Source organism: Cetorhinus maximus, chromosome 15 (assembly GCF_964194155.1).
Source record: "Cetorhinus maximus chromosome 15, sCetMax3.hap1.1, whole genome shotgun sequence".
In the NCBI taxonomy this organism is placed as follows: domain Eukaryota; kingdom Metazoa; phylum Chordata; class Chondrichthyes; order Lamniformes; family Cetorhinidae; genus Cetorhinus; species Cetorhinus maximus.
The window spans coordinates 84,247,020-84,269,402 of NC_135893.1; the positions used below are offsets into that span (position 1 = coordinate 84,247,020).

Genomic DNA, 22,383 nt, shown 5'->3' on the forward strand with positions numbered 1-22,383 from the left:
CTGGCAGTCTGTGATGTTGCCCTCCTAGGCCACGAGGCGAGGAATGATGAAGGTGAGCCCGCACGGATGTGCCCTTGCTCTTTTCCAGCCACCCCTTCCCTGAGGTCAGGCAGCAGCCTCTATCTCAGAGGCAAATTCAGCTTTAAATCTGATACCTCACACAGCTCTGTATAAGGCTTAGAGCTCTTCACCCCAGACCTTCAGGGTGGTTCACATCTCCAGTACCAAGTCATGGAACACACCACAGTGATTTTTGCACCTTTTGACAGTGAAAATTATGACTTCCTGATTCTCCTATCTCTTTAAATGGCCCAGCTGATTTGTAAATGCCACGAGTTTGCTTTACGCCCCCTTTCACACAGTTGTCAATATCGGAAACACTGAGAGTGGGAGTGGGACTTCCTGATCTGGCTCCTGCTCACCATTTTGAACCCTCCAAGAAGTCTCCCTGACGCCATGAAAATCCAGTCCATAGTAATACAAGATACTTATAGCACAAAACGGCCAGTCTGGGCAAAATCAAACTTTGGTTCCCTTATTTTCCAAGGTGGAGGGGTCTTTCTGGTCCACCATCTGTCGGTGAGACAGTGTAAACTCCTCCACCCCATGTTCCTGCTCTTTGTGCAGTGGACAACCAGGACAATTCCCACTAAATTTCAAAGCCACACACTGTCCCAACCTTGAGATTTTGCATTTCCCTCCAGTACGTAACTGGAGTGTCAGCTTTGATTGTACAACCAAAGTGGGTCTTTGTTGAGTGAAGAAGCAAAATATTCAGAATGAGTGGAGCCTAGTGGCTTGTCAGGCAAAGAGCTCAGAAGTACCATTGATTCACAGTGAGCATCATAGGCAGGTTTTGCATCAGGTCATGGTTAGTGCTAAAGGCAGAATCAGGAGCGTTTGGCAGAGATTATTGTTGCATCTGCAGGTCAGAATGACCTATACGCAGTGTAACTGGGATAGAAGTTAACTCTGCATTGGAAATAGATCAATGAGCCATTTACTCTTGCGAGCGAGTTATGTGGAGAATAAGAGACCTATGGGAGTGAGTTACCAGTGCATAACATAGGCAGACATGGCATTGCAGTGCTAAAGGGCATGCTGCACCATTGGAGATGCTTTCTTTCAGGTGAGATGTTAAACCAAAGCTTTTTCTACCTCTTCAGGTGACATAAAAAATCCTATGGCTCTCTTGGAAGAGCAGAGTTCTTTCTCCCAGTGTCTTGGCCAACAGCTATACCTCCACCAGTATAAAAGAACATCCATATTATTGCTGTTTTTGTGTAAAATAGCTGCTGTGTTTGCCATAAAACAAGACTCATTGGATTACAACTTTAGCTCCTTGCCTATAAAATGTTTTTGTGTGTGTTTGAACACACGATGCTAGAGTGATTATGCAACTGAAATTCTTCCATTTGCCAACCTAGATAATGAATTTGCTGTTCTGTTTTTCAGGATTTAACGCTTTGTTGAAGGGGTTTCCCAGTCTGGGCTCAGGGCACTGTGAGCACCGACCACCGTTCCTCCTCAGTGCCGTTACTGTGAGGATGCATTCCCTGGATGAGCCCTTGGATCTGAAGCTCAGCATTTCCAAGCTTCGCATGATGAGGGGGAAGAAGCAGAAAGGCTTCGAGAGCGTGGAGGAGAGCAGTGCCCGGAGAGAGCTGAAGATGACAGCTGATGGAACAGCTATCATCACGCCAGCATCTCCCCAGCCCGTTCAGTCTGGTGAGGGACCTTCTCTTTTTGATCGACGAGCACCTGGGAAACTGGGGAACACTCTCTTTGATAGTAACAACTCATACTGGTGGGAAACTGAAAGTATTCTCCACATTGTGCCCGGTGGATCTTAGTTCCTGCCACTCCACCCCCAGGTGCTGAAAACTATTTATTTCAGCCCGTGGCCCAATGTAGTACTCTCACCGCTGACTCAGGTTTGATGGGAAAAACAGAAACATCAAAAATAAGAAACTGAATGGGTAGGAGAACAAGGGGATTCAGATAAATAAGTCATTAAAAGCAGTGCTGCAGGTCAACAATGCTAAAAAAAAAACACTGGGATTTATCTCGAGGGCTACAGAATTCAAATGTAGTGAAGTTATGTTAAACTTGTGTAAGACCCTGGTCAGGACACACTGCACATTTCTGGTCTTCATATTATAATACGGACAGGAAAACTGGAGAAAGTGCAAAGGAAAACATTAGAACTGAGAGATGACAGCCATCGGGAAAGATTGAACAGGGCCGGGTGTTCTTTTTGAGAAAAGAGAGGACTTTGCGGAGAGCTGATAATGATTCTTAAAATTATGAACGGGTTTGACAGGGTAGGTGACAAGAGAATGTTCCCACTTATGGGTGAATCTAAAACGAGGCGCCATAAATACAAGATAGCTACTAACAAATCCAGCAGGAAAATGAGGAGAAATTTCTTTACGCACTTGTTAGAATGTAGAACCTGCTACCACAGGAAATGGGTTGAGTTGAGATGTTTTCAAAAGGAAACTAGACGAGTGCAGAAGAGAAAAGGGGGTTGAAAAAATATGCAGAAAGACTGAGTTGAGGTAGTTAGAATGGAAGAGACACAGCACAGGCTAGTTGGGTCAAATGGCCTGTTTCTGTGCTGGGTATTGTATGTAAGTTTTATGTAAATGTCCCACTCCTGAGACTCGAACACAAAGTCCAGGCTAATACAGGCCGTGCAGAAGGAGGGAGAGCTGCATTGTTGGAGGTGTCGTCCATCAAATGAGACATTAAATGAGGCATTGTTTGCCTTCTTCCATGGTAATATCCTTCAACTAACAGCACTAAAACCAGATTATTTTATCTTTTATCACATTGCTCTGTGTGGGAGCTTGCAGTGTGCAAATTGGCTGCCATGTTTCCTACATTGCAACAGTGGACTGATGGCACCCCAACCCCAGGAAATAAAGCCCCGCAGGGTGGACGAATGAGGGCCGAGTGGGACCTCCGCCCCTCAATGGGGTGAAAGCCCCGCCCTCTGGAGCTGCCGACCAATCAGCTTCATCAGTCCCAACAGCACCAGGAAGGCATCAGTGGCTGCTGCTGGGACTGCAGAAGGAAAAGAAGATCAAGGCCCATGGATCCCTGGAGCAGGTTAAGTCCGGGGCCTTGGGCCAGGAGGCTTTGGTTAGGGGGAGGGGCAGTGGGGTGGGGGAAGGGTTGGATTTAAGGGAGGGAGCAGGTAGGACGGAAGGGAGAATTCGATCTAAAGTGGGGGGGGTGGGGGTGGCCGCCACACGATTAGCAAAGAGCAGCCCCCGAAGAGTGACATCTGCTTCCTTCCCACCTTTAAACATTTAAATTAAAAAAATCGGGCTGCCCTCTCCTGCCCTGCTGCCCACGCCAAATGTTTTATGGCATGGGCGGCATGTTATAAGGGTCAATTGGCTTGATAACCAGCCTAACTAACCCTTAAATTTTCATTTAAATAAGGTCGGCACCCACCCACTCCCTGTATTATGGGGGTGCGCTCGGAGTTGGGTGGGAAAGTGGTGGGAAATGCACCCACCCTATTTCCTGTGCCCCCCACCCCAATGCCCACTAGGTGTATGTAAAATTCATGCCAGTGACTGTACTTCAAAAGTACCTCATGGGCTGGAGAGCACTTTGGGACTTTGCAAGTCTTTTCTTCACTTTTCATGGAGATAAACTACTGAGAGTCAGGGGGAAAATCAGGTGACCCTGACATTTGCCCCAACAGCATCTTTGCACTTTTCTCTGCTACCCAGTTTCTCTGGTCTGTTGTCGATGCACAGAGAGGCTGGGTGATTAACGTGACTCCAGGTCTCAGTCAATGTTGCTTTGAGAAAGGCCTCTACAAGCTGTGAGGAACTGGCCAGCATTCCCCACCGTGCAGTCTGTCTGACGTTCCTAGGTAACCTGTCATCATTTCAGCTGGTACAGACAATCCTGCTTACCACTTTAATCCAACATCGGGAGTCAGGATCCTGCATAGGAAATTCTGGAATTCCCTCTGGTTTGATGGCAGGATAAATGAATAAAGTTGTTAGAATCATACAGAAGGAGGCCATTCATCCCATTGCACCTGTGCTAGCTCTTTGAAAGAGATCAAACACATGGGATCCCTGTCTTTATTAATAGAGGTATAATGTTATCAAAGCAGGGTTGTTATGCTAACGTTTATAAAAGACTGTTGATGTTTTTCACAGCCAGCGCCTAGTATCATCAACAGTTAACACATATGGATCAAGTGCCGGTTGATAAGTGCTCAGTGACACACATGCCTCTCTCTTACTCTCACTCCAGGTCCGTCAATCAGTTCCCAGGACCAGGAGAAGTTGGACTTGCATTTTTCTCCTGCTCGGAGCTCGGTCTCCATTGTGGATCTCAGCCTGTCTCCAGGCTCTGGTCTTGACTCTCCCCCTGGATCTGCTACACTGCCTGAGGAACTGCAGAACAGTGATGATGCATCGCCCGGTGTTAGCGCCGTAAGTATCCAGTGCCTGGGACGATAGCAGGAATAACACACTGATCACACTGTCATAATTCTGAATGGCCTGAGGCCATTGGTAGCACCTCAGCTGCCTGTCCAGCTAACACTCACTGTCTGCGCATTCAATCTGGGGCTTCAGGGGGAGTTATATATAGAATAACATATGCCCATGAGTGAGTTACTGGCTGAAGTTTAATCGAGGGGTTCGGATGGTTTATGTGTACAATAACAGATACCTGGGAATGAGTTACAGAGTGGAATCTAATTGAGGGTTCGGGTGATTTATATATTTATATAGAATAATGGATACCTGGAGTGAGTAACAGGATGAAATCTATTTGAGGGATTTGGGCGACTTTAAATATTGAATAATGGGTACCCAGGATAAACAATGTCTAGGCTTACACTTAAACAATGAACACTGTAATCAGGATCCTGCAGCTTCAGGAGAGAAATAGGAAACAAACACCTGGAGATAATGATGAATGAATATTTTACCATGTTGCCTTTGCAGGAGCCACAGCCAATCCGCTTCCTGGAAGGAAGTCAGAGCTCACAGACATTCCAGTTCTTCCTGCCACTGGGTTCCAGCAGCCCAGTGCACCTGCCATCCCCTTTGCTGGTGACACCTCCTAAGGAGATGCCAAACCTGCTGGAGCTCCCCATGGAACAGCTGGCTTGCAGGTGGCGCAAGGTAAGTGGAAGCCCTCAGTCCCCACCTCCCCCTGTTGCCATGAGGGGGTTCAGGAGCTCAGTGCCTGTGCAAGGATACATGTTTCCCTCTGTTGTTTGGTGCTGCTACGATGGCACCAGTGAGTCTGTCACAAACTGAGCCCAGTCCTCTCCTACGACATCCTCTGCGTTGTTCCCAGCAGCTCAATGATCGGGAGGTATTGCTGGACTGCTTTACCTCTGCTCAATTCTGGAGCAATTGAAACAAGGCTCAGAAACTCTGACCAGACATATTCCTGGAGGTTTTGTCACATGACATTTGTGGCTCAGTGGGTTCACTCGTGACTCTGAGTAAAAAGATTGTCACTCCACTGTCAGAAGGGCAATTCTGAGGGAATGCTGCACTATCAGCGGGGCAGTCCTGAGGGAGTGATGTGCTGTCAGAGGGGCAGTCCTGAGGGAGTGCTGTGCTGTCAGAGGGGCAGTCCTGAGGGAGTGCTGCGCTGTCAGAGGGGCAGTCCTGAGGGAGTGCTGCGCTGTCAGAGGGGCAGTCCTGAGGGAGTGCTGCACTGTCAGAGGGGCAGTCCTGAGGGAGTGCTGCACTGTCAGTGAGGCAGCCCTGAGAAAGTGCTGCGCTGTCAGAGGGGCAGTCCTGAGGGAATGCTGCACTGTTGGAGAGTTAATGCTGAGAGAGTGCTGCACTATCGGACGGGCAGGACGGATAGATTGCTGCACCATCAGAGAGGTAGTCCTGAGGGAGTGCTGCGCTGTCAGAGGGGCAGTCCTGAGGGAATGCTGTGCTGTCAGAAGGGCAGTCCTGAGAGAATACTGTGCTGTCAGAGGGGCAGTCCTGAGGGAGTTCTGCATTGTCAGAGGGTCAGTACTGAGGGAGTGCTGCACTGTCAGAGGGACAGTACTGAAGGAATGCTGCACTGTTGGAGAGTTAATGCTGAGGAAGTGCTGCATTGTGGGGTGAAACTTTAAACCAAGGTCCCACCTGCCCTCTCAGGTGGATGTAAAGGATCTCACAGCACTATTGAAAGAAGAACAGGGAAGTCCTTGCTAGTGTTCTGGCCAATATTTATCTGTCAGCCTGTCATGACACAGTAGTTGGTAAAAGCTGAGTTATTTAAAATCCCAGAGGGAAACTTAAAACAACTGTCATAACCTATATTTTCAATTGGTATGTTTGAGATGCAACTCTGAATTCAGAAATGAAACCACCAAGCCTCCAGAGGTTTTTTATATAAATTAAATTAAACATTTATTAATTTAACAACAAATTTAAACACATTCACATGTCTACAAATTACTACCATAATAACTTTTAAACAAATTTCCAAATGAATCACTCCCAGGTAACTCTTCAACAAGGCAACAGTAACCCATAGACTTCAAACAGACACCAAGCAATGCACATTTTATCTTATGAATTCAATATGAGGGTCCTTTCAATTTGGTCCTTTCAATAGGCTTACAGGCGGCTTAGACCTTACATGCCTTTTACCTACACACATAAAACTCTTCTGTATATACTTAGCCTGCCCTCTGAATGCAAATTCTCATTGTATCACCAGGCCCTTTGAACTCCTCCTCTTCTAACAATAAAACCCCTTTCGTAGAACCAATTTAATTAGTAATATAAACATATTGCTTGGTGTCTCCTAGCTAGGTGCAAGATTTCACCCCCAGTCTTTGAATGGTTTATTCAACAAAATGCAAATGTACCCTCTACCTTACTGTTTAACATCTCAAAACTACTACACATCAAAGCACCCAGACTAGCTGGCTTTAATCCAATTAAGACACACACACTCACACCCACAGACACAGACCCCACCACAAGTACAATTCAAAATAATTTCCAATAATATTATATACATTAATATCTTCATGACACAGCCAACATCACTAAAGTAGATTATCTGGTCATTACCTTGGTGCTGTTTATGGGAACTTACTGTGCACACATTGGCTGCTGCAGTTTTTTTCCATTACAAAAGTGACTACACTTCATTGGCTGTGAAGTGCTTTGGGATGCCCTGAGGCGGTGAAAGGCACTATAGAAATACAGGTCTTTCATTTTACTTCCGATGCCCTGGAACTGTATTCTGTTTGTGAAAGGAACCGTGATCTCTCCCTTTTCTGGTGACCTCTTGCCTTGCAGTGTAACCAGCTCTTTGAGTCGCTCCAGGATCTGGTGGACCATGTGAATGACTTTCATGTAAAACCGGAGAAGGAAACTGGATACTGTTGCCACTGGGAAGGCTGTGCACGGAGAGGAAAGGGATTCAATGCCAGGTACTTGAAACTTCTGCACTGACATAGCCAGGGGCCTATCAGGAATTGGCTTAAAACCATAAGACCATAAAACCATAAGACGTAGGCGCAGAAGTAGGCCATTCGGCCCATCGAGTCTCCTCCACCATTCAGTGAGATTGTGGCTGTTCTGATAATCCTCAACTCCACTTTCCTGCCTTTTCCCCATAATCCTTGATTCCCTTACTGATTAAAAATCTGTCTATCTCAGCCTTGAATATACTTAACGACCCAGCCTCTCCAGCCCTCTGCGGTAAAGAATTCCACAGATTGACTACTCTCAGAGAAGAACTTCCTCTTCATCTCTGTTTTAAATGGGTTACCCTTACTTTGAGATTATGCCCTCTGGTCCTAGACTCTCCCACAAGGGGAAACAACCTCTCAGCATCTACCCTGTCAAGACCCCTAAGAATCTTATGTGTTTCAATAAGGTCACCTTTCATTCTTCTATAATCCAATGAATCAGGCCCAACCTACTTAACCTCTCCTCATTAGAAAATCCCTCCAATACCCTAGATCAACCTTGTGAACCTTCTCTAGACAGCCTCCAATGCCAGTATATATTTTCTTAGATAAGGGAACCAAAACTGTTCACAGTATTCTAGGTGTGATCTAACTAGCACCTTGTATAGTTTTAGCAAAACTTCCCTATTTTTATACTCCATTCCCTTTGAAATAAAGGCCAACATTCCATTTGCCTTCCCTATTACCTGTTGAACTAATATGTTTGCTTTTTGGGATTCATGCACAAGGACTCCCAAATCCCTCTGTGCTGCAGCTTTCTGCAGTCTTTCTCCATTTAAATAATATTCAGCTCCTCTATTCTTCCTGCCAAAGTGCAAAGCCTCACACTTTCCCATATTATATTCCATCTGCCACTTTTTTGCCCACTCGCTTACCTGTCTATATCCCTCTGTAGACTCTTTGTGACACCCTCACCACTTGCCTTCCCACCTATTTTTGTATCATCTGCAAATCTGGTGATAGTACATTCACTTCCCTCATCCAAGTCATTAATATATATTGTAAATAATTGTGGCCCCAGCACTGATCCCTGTGACACTCCACTAGTTACAGGTTGCCATCCTGAAAATGTCCCCTTATCCTAACTCTCTGTCTTCTATTAGTTAGCCAATCCTCTATGCATGCTAATATACTACCCCCAACACCATGGGCTCTTATCTTATTAAGTAGCCTTACGTGTGGCACCTTATTGAATGCCTTTTGGAAATCCAAATATTTTACATCTATTGGTTCCCCTGTATCTATCCTGCTTGTTACCTCCTCAATGAATTCTAATAAATTTGTCAGGCATGATTTCCCCTTCATGAAGCCTGCTTGATTGGATTATGTAATTCTAAATGCTCTGCTATTACATCCTTTATAATAGACTCCAACATTTTCCCAACGACAGATGTTAAGCTAACTGGCCTACAGTTACCTGTTTTTTGTCTCCCTTTTTGAATAAGGGTGTTACATTGGCAGTTTTCCAATCCTCTGGGACTTTTCCAGAATCTAAGGATGCATGGAAGATTATTACTAGTGCATCCACTTTTTCTCTGTAGCTACTTCCTTTAATATCCTAGGATGCAACCCATCAGGTCCAGGCATAGACAGCAGGGAGGAGTGGGCTACGGTAGAAAGTCATGCCTTAACCACAGCATGAGAGCCACAGGGAGCCGTGAAGATCCACACCCCTACTCCCAAGCTTAGAGTAATTCTCTGACGTTAAACTCTAACTTAACCATAAGCAAACTGCTGCCAATGTTGGAAATGAGAAATATAAACAGAAAATATTGGAAACACTAGACAGGTCTGGTGGCATCTATAGGGAGAGATAAGTATTGAGTCAGATCCTGCAGAAAATAAAGCAGTGTGTTAATGAGGCACACTGCTGTTAATGTAGTAATCTAACAGCAAATTCAGGGGATTAACAGATATGGTATGAATTGTGAATCTTGGAAACCTGCTGCTCGATTTACTCTGCGCTGCCATTTGCTCCACACAAACTCACACTTACCCTCATACTCCCCGTTATTTTCAACAACTTGCTGGATTGCACATTAATTGTCCATTAAACTCACAGCAGATTGGAAAGCCTGGTAATAAATGCATAAGTACCCTAGTAATGATAGTATAATTGTTAATGCAATGCCAATCAACCTCTCTGGCTCAGAAAGAGAACAGTTCAAATGATGGAGTGGGATGGGCAGTGAGTGAAGTAGAGATTTAAAAATGCCAAATATTAAATTTTAATTTTTGTCTTTTTTTTTCTTCCCGTCCTATTTTCTCTCTCCTTATCCAATCTTTCTTTCCCTCTCTTTATTTCTCTTTCTATACCTAATTTGACTCTAATTCACCTGATTTCCTTCTCTGTCATTCCTGTTTCTTCCTCAACCTTTAAATCTCATTGGTTAAAGACCTTACCAAGATCTCAGATGCCTAGTTATCCTTACCATTCACTCCCACCCAGTCATAATTGAGTAAGATTTGAGTTGATGGGTGCAGGGAAAAGTGGTCTTTGATCTGGGATGTTCCACTTGAGCAGAATCCAGCCTGATGCTTCAGGTCAGCGATCTTTCATCAGAACAGGAAGAAATTCGAGGTTCAACAGTTTATCAGAGCCAGGGACAGGTTACTGGGCTTTGGGGGTGGTGGGAAGTTCTGTTGGGAGGAAGGACATAAAGGAGGGTCAAGTGATAGAATGGAAGGCAGGGGTGATTAAATGACGATAGCGATGATGATGAAATACAAGTGGGGGCTGTAATGGGACGAGTAAAGAAATAAACGATAGGTTGAGAGGAGATGTAAGTGGTTGCAGCAGGATAACAGAGGGGGATAGAAGCATGGGAAACCTGGAAAAGAGGAGAAGGCTCACATGGTCTGGGAATATGGCAGAGTATTTTACTTCAGATCTCTGCTATTCGTAGGACTTTTCTTTTTTCCTTTTGTGGTTTGGCTTTGGAGGTAAATGTTTCTTCTGTTTAGAGACTGTTTTGTTAAGGTTGCAGCACTCATTCCTCTCACTAAGTTGCATGTACCCACCCAGTCCGCACAACCATTTTGCTGCTTCTAGAATGTTCTATGTGTCAGGGTAACTGACTGATCAATGTCTCCACCGATCTTCAGGTACAAGATGTTGATTCACATCCGAACTCACACCAATGAGAAGCCTCATCGCTGCCCCACCTGTAACAAGAGTTTCTCTCGCCTGGAGAACCTGAAAATCCATAACCGCTCACACACAGGTAACAGTGGACCTGAAGGGGGAGCAGTGGTCACAGATCAGTGGGGTAGGGACAGGGTTCACATGTAAGTGTGGTCTGGGTGGTGGGGGGAGGGGGGGAGGGGGGCACTGGTCAGAGTGGGTATGTGGGGGGCAGAGGTCACAGGTCAATGGGCCAGTGTAGGGCATGATGGTCACTGATAAGAGTGGGCCTAAGGGTTGTTCACAGGTATGGAGTGGGACTGGGGCGAGGGTCACTGGTAAGAGTGGGGCTTGGGAGGGAGGTGGCAGTCACAGGTATGGAATGGGCCTGGGAGGTTGGTCACAGATAAGTGGGGGTGGTCTTGCCAATTTCCAGTTGCTGGGGGGGTCTTGTCACTCACCTTCGGACCATCTCCAGTGATTGCTTGCATTTTTTAGCATGTGGGAGCCAAGATCGCAGAAAGTAATTGAAGTGAAGACAAGGATTGATGGATCAAATCCCCCTGGGACCCAGTGGCACTGAGAATACAGCTGGAAATAGCTGCATTGATTTGTGTTCCAAGTTTTTTGTATTCTCTCAGAGGAATGGGATTTACTGTTGCTATTGCACTATAGCTGTTGGTTTGGATCTTGTTACTCGGGTACATGCGATTTCTCACATTCCAATGGCTGAACATTCCCTCTGCCTCTCTTCCAGGTGAGAAGCCCTACATCTGCCCTTACGAAGGTTGCAATAAACGATACTCCAATTCCAGTGACCGTTTCAAACACACCCGGACACATTATGTGGACAAACCATATTACTGCAAGATGCCCGGCTGCCATAAGAGGTACACGGATCCTAGCTCCCTCCGCAAGCACATCAAAGCTCACGGGCACTTTGTGTCCCCGGAACAACAGGGAATGCTGAAACTTCGACAGTCAACCAAGAATCCAGTGACATCAGATATGCCTTACTTAAATGGGACGCAGATCATCATTCCAAATCCAGCAGCCATCTTTGGAAACCATCCCCTCCAGGCACTGGGGGCCTCGCTGCCAATTCCAATACACCCTGCACCTCTGGACCTCAGCCCCTTGACCTGTGGCACTGTTGGATCTGCTGCAATCACAGCCATTCCTAGCTCTGTCATTTCTCTCAATAGCACTCCAATAAACCTAACCAAGACATCTTTAATGGCATCGCCATTTTCTGCAAGCACCCTTGGACTTCCGTTGATGTCCTTGGTGGCTGGCTCTCACGGCAACCTCGAAAGACTATCGGCATCAAAAGGGAAAGCAGCAGGTTGTAGAAAACGGGATGGGATTGTCAAGGATCATCCTTCAGAAAAAGGATTGTATGAAAGCGTTGCGGCTCGACTAAGACCTACGACAGAAAGCTTCTCGATGCATCCAGGAGCTGTGATAGACTTGTCAAGTGGCATAAGCACCCTTCCTGGTGCTGACTCTCTCCCTCCTGGTTGGGTGGTCATTCCTCCAGGGTCAGTATTGCTCAAACCAGCTGTTGTAAACTGACTTTGGTCAAGTCAACTACTGCTGTAGTGTCCACCAACAGAGGCAACAATTCAAACAAGCCTGGGGTTACCAGGCCTCTACTGAGGTTAAACAAAAGACCGCTGAGACTTTACCAAACCCTCTCTCTTGGTTTGAATACATCAGCCAGTTTTATTTTGTCTTCAAACTAAAAGAAAATGGATGATGGTGACCAACACTTTGAATTCTCACACTGAATTCTCAAGGCAGCAAGTGCAGATTTTACTCCAGGGGGAGATACTCTCAGCATCTCATTGCTCAGTCCTTCTCAATGAAAGTCCTTACGAACTGAAGACTCACAGCTTGTACAAGTCTGATAATAACCAGATGCAATGATGTGGTGACACTAATTAAATTATAAATGGGGGACTTTCAGCTCCTCTGGGTGCTTAGGATTGCTGTCTTGTTACTTCAAGTGGCAAAGATCTCTTTTTGTTACATACCAGCTCATTGAGATAGGTCATTCAGAATATTTATCAATAATTGGGTGCAAAACATGAAGTCTGTCAACAGATGAGGATCAGAATTGCAGTCATGCAGTTTAGATAATTTCAGATCGACTTCGTTGATGAGAAAAAATGGATTTGGCACCTGAATGATTATTAGGATGCGGCGGGTGAGGGTTGGGGGGAGGGGGGAGGGCAGGGGCAATTAGGGGCATGGCACAGAACCAGCAGCACCTATGATCCAGCCGATCAGCCTGTTCCACGGAGAAGCACTTTGTATTGTAGTAATCCCAGTAGGTGCGATTTTAGGCTTTGCTTCGATCTCATGAACACTGTTTATTCAGCCCATTAATCGAGAGGTTCATAATTATCACTATATATCAGCACAACCCTCAGCATTTTGCCAAGAATTGAAGCAGTGAGCTTTTGTCCAATCTCTTCCCTCCTACTAACAAAAAGTGTGAAAAAAGAATTAAATTAGGACATTTATTACAAGATAAAAAATACAGATATATTTCTGAAAATTGTGTGCTTGTATATAGTTTATATAAAGTTCCACACATTATAGTAAATATTCATATAAAAGTGAATCCCATGACATTGCATCTGCAGAGTCAAAAGAATATTAAATAGTAGAGGGATTAGGAACAAAGTGTGACAGGGAAAGTGTTACAGGAAGCAACTGTGACATCTACAGGAAGTGCAGGTTATATGCACCATTATTAATATATATTATAGATATATAAGAATCTCCTATTTGTTATTTAAACTGTAGGTGCCTCTGTGAGTCCGGATTGCCATTGGTAGAGATTTGCTCATGGAGTTTACCCATTAACTGCAGTCATTCCTTCTGGAACATTTTGCTTTCTTTATAGAATCATAGAAGCTTTCAGTACAGGAGACTATTCAGCCCTTTTATTAGTGCAATGCAAAAATCATCCTACTATCCCATGCTCTCCCCAGAGTTGTGTGTCAATCCCAAACTAATCCCACTGCCCTGCTCTTTCCCCATAGTGCAGTAACAATCTACAAACTAATTCCACAGCCCTGTTGTCTCTCCATATCTGTATCAGTCCCAAACTAATCCTGCTGCCCCACACTCTGCCCATAGCCCTGTCCTTGATTTCAACATTTATTCAATGTTCCCTCCATCCCCCTTCACAGCCATCTCTACATATTGTCACATTCGATCAGTCATCAGGTGGGCAGGACTGACCTTTCAAGAGACTGAACCTCTGATCCCTGGACAGGTCAGTTATATGCTTCCCTTTTTTGTGAACAGAATTGCTCCTGTACAACTTTTAAATGATATATTTTCTTTCTCTCTTCCTATTTTAGTGAACTTTTTTCTGTTCATTATTGAAGCTAGCTGCTAAGTGGAACAACAGGATGCATCTGAATTCATGCCAATAGATATTTATGAAATCAAAAAACCTTTGTCACTTGGTATTTTTACACTAGTCCCATTCAATATTCAGTGTCTAATTCTGACCTCAAAAGAACCCAGTGCTGCCAATTCCCTCATCTCTGAAGTTCCCTCCCCAGACCTCTCCGCACCTCTCTCTGCCTTTAAGACACTCCTTAAAACCTACCTCTTTGACCAAGCTTTTAGTCATCTGCCCTAATATCGCCTTATGTGGCTTGGTGTCACATTTTGTTTGCTAATCGCTCCTGTGAAGCGTCTTGGCACTATGTTACAGGTGCTATATAAATGTAAGTTGTTGTCATTCACCGGTGTATTTCAGTGGAGTAAATTTTAAGTCAACACTGTTGCGTCTGGAGGGTACTTGACCCTGACTCCAGCACTGAGTGTAAATATGAGCTGCCCTCATTGTGAATCAAGAGGACCAGAAGTGTATATTATCCCAAATGCCCTACCATCAATATAGTACTGCTTTTCAGAGGCAAACAGATTAACGAGTAACCAGGCAAGAGTCACCTGGGCATGCTTTGAAATAAATGGAGTGGGACAGTGCGGAGTAACACAGAGTGAGTGTGTCTCTAAACCACCAGAGCGTTTTCCAACATGCACAACACTTGACTGGTCAATGGGGAGAATACTGAGAGCTATCAGCTTGATAAACAGCCAATCCCTTTATGCAGTGCACTTACAATCCAATTAAAAATAGCCTGTAGGGTGATGGATATTGTCAATAAAAGTACTGAGGAGCTACTCAGTTTAGTAGCCAATTACACTAGAGCACAAAGCAAACTGGAGAATCATTGGCAATGGGAGGTTTACAACTAACCCACCAACTGTCACCTCAGTGAGAACCATTGGTGGGTGACAACACAACGAGGACCCATGGCAAAGCATCAGTCAATCCAGTGGGAGTTGAGTATAATACTACTCTGCTTCCTGGTCGATGGGAAGAAAAAATGTTGAAATGTGTGCGTGTGACAAAGCATACATCGTGTGTGCTGCTTGCCAAACCATTTGTAAACCTCTTCGTTTGTTTATAAGTAGTTTATTAATTTTATTATGTGCAAGACAAAGAAACAATTATCTTTCTGCTGGCTGCACACTGTTAGCTGCTGTTGACTATACCCAGACTCCAGTGGGTCTGGATTTCTCTTTTCCCCCTCTCCTAGTATTAATAAGCTAAGTGATAATGGATTAAGCTTTGTTCAAGGTCAGCTGTACAGTGTGTGAATCATTGAACAAGGTCCATTTGGGCCTGGATCAGATTACTGCACATTCCATGTTTTCGCAACAGTATTTTTTAACATGTTGCAAGTGCCTTTTTACACTAGAATTTAAGTAGGTGTGGCTCCCCTGATGGAGACTGACTGGGTAGCATTAGTTGTTAAGGCTCAAGCTGATGCCATGTACTGAAGTCCTCTTTTTAGAGGAACACTACAGAATTTAAGGAATAACGTTAATAAAATTTAATTTGTTGACTTACTCTGTGTTCCAAGATGGTTTCTTTCTTTCTGACCTCCCTCCCCACCTGGAGCCATTGAGTGCCTCATGGGTCAGTTCAGTAGGCAGATTCCAGAACATCCTAATGGTCATTCCTCATGTGGGTGGAGCTATTCAGCCACTTATGTATGCAGCACCTGTCACTTATAATACAGGAAATGTGGCAGCCAATCTGCAAACAGCAAGGGGCCTCAAATAGCAATGAGATAAATGACCAGATAATCTGTTTTGACGATCTTAAAAGGGGAAATAACAGGATATGGGAACTGGGAGGATACACGGGATTAGCACACTATTTACGTAGAGAATAAAACATCAACAAATACTGGTTGGGCCGAACGCTCTTCTCATTTGTAGTGCTGCTGTGTTTCCTACATCAGACCTGCATTTCAAAAGTACTTCAATGGTTGTAATGCATTTGGAACATCCAGAACTTGTGGAGGATGCTAAAGAGATGTAAGTTTTTCTTTTGTTCGAGACACACAACAAATGTTTTGACCTATTATTGAAAAGAATTACAGTGTAACCTGCAAACTGCGTCCATAGTTGTCCTGCTGCATTCCGAGTGTTTAGTGTTTACATTAAAGCACAAAGGTGAATTATACAACAATAATGGGATTTAACAGGGGCTGTACCATGGCAGGGTGCAGGTATTGCCATCTTTGAGTCTGTGAAACGTATAGCTCCTTTACAATGAAAAACATAGCCCAAACTCAAATACAAACAGAAAATGCTGGAAACACTCAGCAGGTTGGCAGCATCTTTGAGGAAACAGTTCTGAGGAAAAGTCACAGACCTGAACATTTAACTCTGTTTCTCTCTTCACAAGTGCTACCAGACTGCTGAGTATTTCCAGCATTTTCTGTCCTTATTTTAGATTTCAGACATCTGCCGTATTTTGCTTTTGTATTGGCCCAAACTCAAATATTTGGTGTTCAAGTGGAGTGCAGAACAGCACAAACTATTTTAAATGGTTGGGAATTCCAGAAATATTTGAAAAATTCTCAAATGCAGAGGCCAGAAAATCTCTTTCAGATAGTTTCATGGGGAAAATGCACTGAGCTAAACAACAAGAGCTTCTATTTATATAGCACCTTTAACATAATAAAACATCCCAAGGTGCTTCACAGGAGCATTATCAAACAAAATTTGACACCAAGCTACAAGATACTGGACAGATGACCAAAAGCTTAGTCAAACGTAGGTTTTAAGGAGTCACTAAGAGGAGCGAGAAGCGGTGATATTAGAGAAGGAATTCCAACGTTTAAGCCCAAGCAGCTGAAGACAGTCGCTTATGGTGGAGCAATGAAAATCGGTAATGTGCAAGAGACCAGGATTAGAGGAGCACAGAGAACTTGAAGACTTGTAGGGCTGGAGGAGGTGGTTACTAAGATGAGATGTACTCAAGGCATACTGATCCTTTGCTCAAGGAATTAATACATTGAATTTTCCACACGGTTTATTAACTGCAGACAAAACTAATCAAAATGTGAAAGCACTGAAGTCCAGTGGTCATGTCTGGCTCTGTTCTATCTGTATCTTTCCAGCTTGACCCATTCCTCTAGTCCTGTCAGGACAATGCTGCAAATTCTATTATCTTCAACAAGCTTTACAATGGATGGAACTGCTGATGCACTAAACTTTGAGCTCCAGCAATAATTAAATAAGCAGTTACTGCGTTCTCCTGAAGCTCGGAGCAAATTACTGTAGACAGGTTTTTATTTACAACCAGTTACATTTTATTTTCAACATTACATTGAGGTTTTTTAAAGTAAAACTAATTAAGTTTTAACAGGTGTGTGTGCAGCTGCAATAAGTCACTTTAGAGTTTCAGGAGGTCGAGGCAAGACTAGAGATGACTGCTCTTTCTATATAAACTCAAGCCCACGGCCCAGTTACATTAATTGACACACAGACAAAAAAATGACCAAAGAGCAAGGCAAGTTTCATTTCTTAATTCGGCCTGAAAGAAACACTTAATTGGTCTCCATAACATACTGGAGAGGAGCCACAGCCGATTAATATTTAAAGAAGAAACTTAATCTGACCTGCGCATTTGATGAAAGTCAGTTGTGGGGAGTTCAAAATGGCCAACCTCCAGACACCAGCACGACTGCTGCATCACAAATTATTCCCACCACACCGCCCCCTAAGTACATGATTCATAACTGGTTCAAGGTTTATTTGGGTACCAATGGAAGCCAGCAATCCAGTGCAATCTCCAGAGCTGGTACCTACCCCAGTCCTTCAATCCACTGCAACCCCCAGAGCTGGTACCTATCTCCATTCAATCGAGGACTGAACACATTTGATTTTCCACATATAATTTATACAGTTATGAATAAAGAATTAAACAAAATGTAGAAGTCAGGGTGTCTGAGAGTCACGTCTTGGACTGTTCTGTCTGTTTCTTTCTCGCTTGATCCATCTCTTCAATCTGTAGTTCCTCATCGAGTCTCTCCTTTGCTCTCACCACCTGGCAATAGTAAAGATTCACTTTAAAAGTTTGAATGATGCTAGGATTTTACAAAGCCCACTCTACATGCTGAGTGAGGATTACAGTGCATCTTTCTCCATGTTCAAAAGCGACTTGAAGCGACTTTGGGCTGGCTGGTAAAACACGCGCTCTTACCAGCAGAGGCTACTGGATAATGAACAGCAGTAAGAACCCTGCCTGGTTGTCCCCAGTTAGCCTAAGGACAGCCAAGCTGAGATCAGTTAGTTCGGGGCAGACCAGGAATCCTGTCAAACCTGAGTGCTGCACTACGCATTACTGCCGGAGCTCAAAAAGCAAGACTCAAGCCTGTCTATGTTCAGGGGAAAAATTGCCAACAAATCTCTAAGACACCAGTAATTAATTACAGTGTGATTCCTTTGATATTATCCTCCAGAAGTTAAAATCAAACAAGAATGTCGCCTTTTACAGACTTTGAGGTCTGACTAACTCCAGGGAAACATTTAATAAAATCCCAAGATTGAGTTCAATGCTACAGGTGGAACTGTGTAAAGTATGAACCCTCACCTTGGACTGCAGATAGAATGATCCACCCACTGACTTGTCGTTGACTTTGAATAAATGCTCATAGTTCTGTTTTCAATGAAGAGGGAGAAACCAAAAAACATGGTTAGAATGTTTACTGAGACAGGGGACAGGACATTAGACAGCAGAGGGGCACTGGTGAATTAGCAGAGGATACATGAGGATCTATCATGTGTTAGAATCAACACCTCTTCATACAAGACAGGTGACTCACTAACAAATATTGACAATCTCTCTGCACCAAACATTCTGTTGGCTTAAATCCTCCACTTGTGCTTACCTCTCCTCACTAAGACTACAGTTCTAATCAGGAGTTGGTCTAAAGTGACAGTACTCTGCCATACACTGGTTGCTGAGCATGGACAAAACTACCAATTGATTCAGTTGGGTTCAAAGTCAATGTTATGTCTGTTCTACTCATCTGCACCTTAATTCAGATTTGCATTTTACAATGATAAATGACTAACCATTGGGAATGTCTCTACCACAGACTATTTGGTCACAGTGCCCAATACAGAGACCTAGTCAGCTATTTCTGTCTCTCTTTTAGGCTGCACTGATCACGAGCCAGTGAATCTGGGACATTTATTGAAGGGTCATCCAATTGATGTGAAATTTTGCAACTCAAAGGGAAGTTAAATGTGCAGACACTCCTAATGTAATACTGAGGAGTGCTACATTGCCAGAGATGCTGTCTGTCTTTCACATGAGATATTAAACCAAGGCCCAAACTGCCCTCTCAGGTGGGTGCACAAGATCCCTTAGCATTATTCTGAAGATTAACTGGGGAGCTCTCCTGTGTTCTAATCAATATTTATTCAACTAACACTTCCAAAAAATGGATTATTTGGTCAGGTCATTCATTTGCTGTTTGTGGGAGTCTGCTATGCACAAACTGGTTGCCCCAATTCCCTAAATTACACAGTGACTGCAGTTCAAAAATACTGTACTGGAACTTTATCAGTCATTGCAAAGACATGCTAAATAAATGTAAACTTCTTTCTTCCTTTTCCTTTACCATCACCCTCCACATTGGAGCTCTGGTCCCAAAACAGTCATGAATAATAAAGCGATAAGATTGTCTATTGGAATCTGCAGTTGCCAACAGCTATCTTGAAAGCAGCAGTGGCCAAAGATCTTACCTGTTGGATGTCCATTGAGTTGAGCTTTGTGACGTTAAGAATCTGCTGTGCTTCCTGTAGTGACATTCCGGAGATGCTGGAGGCAGCTGCTGACTGTCGGCCAGCTCGCCCGCGAGCATCCGCTGCAGCTCTACTTGCTGAAAGTAAAAGAGATGTGAAATAGGCACTAGTCATAAATCCCATCATAAACTAATCGACATTACAGTAATGTCTCACTTACAATTACTTCCATGAAAAAACTGGATATATACTTGAAAAGGAAAGATTTTCAGAGCTATGGGAAGCAGGTGGTGAGTGGGATTAATTGGATAGCTCTTTCATGGAACCAGCACAGGTACAATGGACTGAATGGTCTACTTCTGTGCTGTAAGATTCTTTGAAGTATTAGCAGACTTAACAATTAATTTTTTTCTTCTTTTAGTGCTTTACTGTTTTTTATAATAAAACATGTACTCATCTCCTCTCCAAATAAGATAATTACCACTAACTACAATCAGTAAGGGAAATGTGTATGTGGGGTTCCGTAGTTGCCACCAAAACCTTAACGCATTAATGTCAGCTATGGTTCAATGGGTTATACCCTTGTTTGTGTCAGCAGGTCATGGGTTCAAGCCCCAATTCAGAGACTTGAGCCCACCCCAGCACAGTACTGAGGGAGTGCTACACTATTTGAGATGATATCTTAGGTGGAGTAAGAGATCCCGGGACCCCACTGGAAAAAGAACAGCTGAGTTCTCCCTGGTGTCAGTATTTATCATTCAACCAACATTACTAAAACAAAAGTTTACATCAGACGCCCCCACTTTAATTCAGCTTTGTTTTTTTAAGCCGCTCCAATAACTCACCAGCAAATTCCTGCCTCACCGCACGAGCAAATGCTCTCCCTACCACCTGGGCTCCCACAATGATGATCTGAGCCAAGTACTTGGCCTGCAGAGAGAAGGCAGACAGTTAAATCCCTGCTCCTGGACAGCAGCCCACTGCACATCTGGAAATTAGATTCTTGTCTTTCAGCAGCAGCTTGTGTTTGTCACGTTCGCCAGTCTATATTTCACCCTGAGATATTTTACTAACATGCAGCAGTTCCTCTGTAATCTCCTCCAGCCCTACAACCCTCTAGACATATCTGCACTGTCCAATTTGAATCACTTCACCATTGATGGCTGTGCCTGGACCTCGGGCTCTGGAATTCTCTCCCTTCACCTCTCTACCTCACTTTCCTCCTTTAAAAAAAAACTCATTCATTCCTCTTTGACCAAGCTTTTGGTCATCTAACCTAATAGCTCATGTGGCTCAGGATCAGATTTTATTTCATAATGCTCTTGTGAAACGCCTTGGGATGTTTTATTAAGCTAGAGGCGTTACATAAGCTGTTGTTATGGCAGCAGTTTGAATGTTTATTCTGAGTTTCTGTGTCACGGGGTAATCCAGTCTCTAATGAAAGAAACCGGGGGTGGGGTTGCTCAGCGTTGAGTTTCGGCCATTTACCTCCCGCCCCTCGAGGTTTCTAGTCCAGGCGACACGGCCGAGATCGGGAACTCGCAGGAGAGAGAAATACCGGCTCCCGCTGCCCATCCAACTCGGGCCGGTGAGCGGCAGCCGCGGCCACAATCCCCCTTTCCCCCCACCGCCTTCCCCGGGCCCTCCTCGGCCCCGTTCCCCATGCTATCCCCAGTCTGTTCCCCGATCCCCCCCCCCCACCCCGGCCTCTCTCACCATCGCCCGTTTCCCGGCTCCGCTCTCCGGGAATATTCGGGCACCACGCTTGGAGTCAAGGGCACGGAAGGGTCAAAGGGTAGAAGGCGCTGCCGCTGACAATCGCGATGTGGAAACAGGACGAGACCCGGCCAGCATCACTCAGCCGGCGCCGGCGCCGACGCCCTCTGCTGGACCGGAGGGCGCGCAACTGTGTGCCTACTGCGTCCTCTCGCGGAAGGGAAGCGAAGTGCAGGAACTGCTGCAGGATTGACAGCAGAGCCACCAGTAACTCGTCAGAGGCCTCAGCTTCCGACCCTCCCCCAATTAAAGAAGCCCTGCACGCTGGAATATTCTTATGTTCTCAACAACTTCTGTAAATTAAAAAGATGATTTAAAGGTGCAGCCTAGAGGATCTGGGTGTTCTTGTGCATGAAACACAAAGAGTTAGCATGCAGGTGCAGCAAGTAATTAAGAAGGCAAATGGGGTTTTGGCCTGTATTGCTAGGGGATTGGAGTGTAAAAATAGGGAAGTCTTGTTACAACTGTACAGGGTGTTGGTGAGGCTGCACCTGGAGTACTGTGTACAGTTTTGGTCCCTGTATTTAAGAAAGGACATACTGGCATTGGAGGCAGTTCAAAAGACTAGGCTGATTCCGGGAATGAAGGGGTTGACTTATCAAGAACGGCTAAACAGGTTAGGCCTTTATTCATTAGAGTTTAGAAGAATGAGGGTGATCTTATTGAAACGTACAAGATTCTGAAGGACTTGACAGGGTAGATGTTGAGAAGATGTTTCCACTAGTGGGGGACTCTCGAACTAGGGGACATAATTATAGAATAAGGGGAAACTCATTTAAAACTGAGATGTGAAGGAATTTATTCTCTTAGGGTAGTGAATGGGTAGTGAGGGTGGAGGCTAGATCACTGA

General features: G+C 44.4%; 2 protein-coding genes across 5 annotated transcripts in view; one reads left to right on the forward strand and one right to left on the reverse strand.

Annotated features, from left to right (window-relative positions):
* Positions 1-15,557, forward strand: part of glis2b (GLIS family zinc finger 2b) — a 57,412-nt gene extending 41,855 nt beyond the window's left edge. For all 4 annotated transcript variants that reach the window (XM_078558777.1, XM_078558776.1, XM_078558779.1 and 1 more), the window contains 6 exons: positions 1,456-1,728; positions 4,288-4,469; positions 4,989-5,168; positions 7,314-7,447; positions 10,595-10,713; positions 11,371-15,557. In XM_078558777.1, the coding sequence (XP_078414903.1) occupies positions 1,548-1,728; positions 4,288-4,469; positions 4,989-5,168; positions 7,314-7,447; positions 10,595-10,713; positions 11,371-12,188 (1,614 nt within the window). In that variant the 5' untranslated portion in view covers positions 1,456-1,547 and the 3' untranslated portion in view covers positions 12,189-15,557. The remainder of the gene's footprint in view (positions 1-1,455; positions 1,729-4,287; positions 4,470-4,988; positions 5,169-7,313; positions 7,448-10,594; positions 10,714-11,370) is intronic.
* Positions 15,558-17,016: 1,459 nt separating this feature from the next.
* On the reverse strand, positions 17,017-21,597 carry pam16 (presequence translocase associated motor 16). The gene is made up of 5 exons (XM_078558780.1): positions 21,474-21,597; positions 20,603-20,687; positions 19,758-19,894; positions 18,598-18,663; positions 17,017-18,051 (listed from the first exon to the last, which is right to left on the reverse strand). Exons 1-5 carry the CDS (start codon positions 21,474-21,476, stop codon positions 17,959-17,961), a joined length of 384 nt encoding a protein of 127 aa, XP_078414906.1. The 5' UTR covers positions 21,477-21,597; the 3' UTR covers positions 17,017-17,958.
* Positions 21,598-22,383: the final 786 nt, after the last annotated feature.